General features: G+C 36.8%; 1 protein-coding gene across 1 annotated transcript; it reads left to right on the forward strand.

The window, feature by feature from the left end:
* LOC109846150 lies at positions 625 to 1,629 on the forward strand. The gene is made up of 3 exons (XM_020415372.1): positions 625 to 750; positions 1,083 to 1,185; positions 1,241 to 1,629. The coding sequence occupies exons 1-3, from the start codon at positions 625 to 627 to the stop codon at positions 1,627 to 1,629; spliced, it is 618 nt and encodes a 205-aa protein (XP_020270961.1).

Genomic DNA, 2,034 nt, shown 5'->3' on the forward strand with positions numbered 1-2,034 from the left:
TTTAGATTCTTCAATATGTGGATCAAGAACCCTGAGTTTCTTCCAGCTATCAAATCTGTTTGGGAGCAAAATATTAGGGGATACAATATACATAAGTTTCACACTAAGCTCAAGTTCCTTAAGCCTATTCTAAAAGAGCTCAATAAGAAGCATTTCATGAACATTAGTGAGCAAGTTATTAGAGCCAAAGATGAATTATCTAGCATTCAGAGACAAATGGGTGCTGATCTTCTCAACTCAAACCTGATCGCCAGGGAAAAGGAAGGTATTAAAAAGTACATCAGATTGCTAAATTGTGAAAATTCCTTTTACAAGAAAAAGGCAAATATCTCTTGGAGCTTGCATGGTGGTAACTGCACTCAGTTCTTCCACTCTGTCATGAAAAATAAAAGGCATCGTAACAGGATACTGTCAATATACACTGAGGATGGAAACAGAATTACTGATATGCCTGACATTATAAAGGAGTTTACTGATTATTACAAGAGGATTTTGGGCACTGTTATCACTGTTACAAAACCTAATTTGGGAGTTATTTCTAATGGTCCTACTCTATCTCCTGCTCAAAGTACCACTCTCAGTCTTCCTATCAGCAGATAGGAAATCAAGCATGTTGTGTTCTTAATGTCTGAAACAAAAGCACCTGGTCCAGATGGGTATAATGCTGCCTTTGTCAAATCAGCTTGGGACATTATTAATGGTGATCTATATCTTGCTATGAAGGAATTCTTAAATACGGAAAGCTTCTTGGTACTTTTAACTCTACAACTATCACTTTAATTACCAAAATTCTTAACCCAAAAACTGCTTCAGATTACCGTCCCATCTCTTGTTGCAATCCGATTTATAAAGTCATACCAAAAATTTTAGCTGGGAGAGTGCAAAGTGTCATGGGCTATCTTATTAATGATGCACAAAGTGCCTTTGTCAAGGGAAGACTTATCTCTAGCAATATTCTTTTAGCTTATGAGCTAGTGAAAAATTATGGTAGAAAACATACTTCTCCTAGAGCTATGTTAAATGTGGATTTGAGGAAGACATTTGACTCTATTAGCTGGGATTTCATCAAAGTTATGCTGTAGGGTTTGAGGTTTTCTAGTATTATGATAAACTGGATTATGGAATACATATCTTCACCTAAGTACACTCTTGAACTAAATGGATCTTTGCATGGATATTTTAAAGGTGAGAGGGGATTAAGACAAGGAGACCCTCTTTCTCCTTATTTGTTTGTACTTAGGATGGAATATCTCTAAGAGATTAAATGCTCTTAGAAACGATAATCTCTTCAAGTATCATCCTAATTATCAATGCCTGGGGATTACACATTTGATATTTGCAGATGAACTTCTCCTCTTTGCTAAAGCTGATGGTTATTCAATTATGAAATTATTTAATTGTCTTCAAGAGTTCAGTAGGGTATCTGGATTAGAGGCTAATCCTGCCAAATGCTCAATATACTTCAGTGGTGTTGATGATGGTCTGAAAAATCAGATTTGTTCCTTTCTAAATTTCCCTGAGGGGATGCTACCAATCAGATATCTGGGATTACCATTTATGTCAAAGAGATTATCTTACCTTGATTGTTCTCCTCTGATAAGTAAAATCTCTGAGCAATTCCCTCACTAGAAAAAAAAGAGATGCCTCTCTTATGTGGGGAGACTGTAATTAATCAAATCTATTATAGTGGGAGTTTAGTTTTTTTGGACCAGCAATTTTATCTTTCCTATGAAGGTGCTGGAAAAAAATTGATGGACTGTGCTCAGAATTCCTATGGAATCATAAAATTCATCAAATCTCTTGGAAGAGCATATGTCAAGGGAAAAAATAGGGGGGGTTGGGCCTGTATTTAGCCTGGACCAGGAATCACTCTTCAGACTAAAAGCTGCCAATCTCTGTTTCTGGACTGAATTGACGTTAAGTGGGTCAAGTACATTACTCACATCCTCCTTCCACTTGTGGGCTACAAGTGAATCTGACGACCCCTGAAATTCTGGTGCCCTCATCATTTGGTATCGTTCCACTAAACAAAGC

The sequence above is a fragment of the Asparagus officinalis genome, chromosome 6 (assembly GCF_001876935.1).
Source record: "Asparagus officinalis chromosome 6, Aspof.V1, whole genome shotgun sequence".
In the NCBI taxonomy this organism is placed as follows: Eukaryota; Viridiplantae; Streptophyta; class Magnoliopsida; order Asparagales; family Asparagaceae; genus Asparagus; species Asparagus officinalis.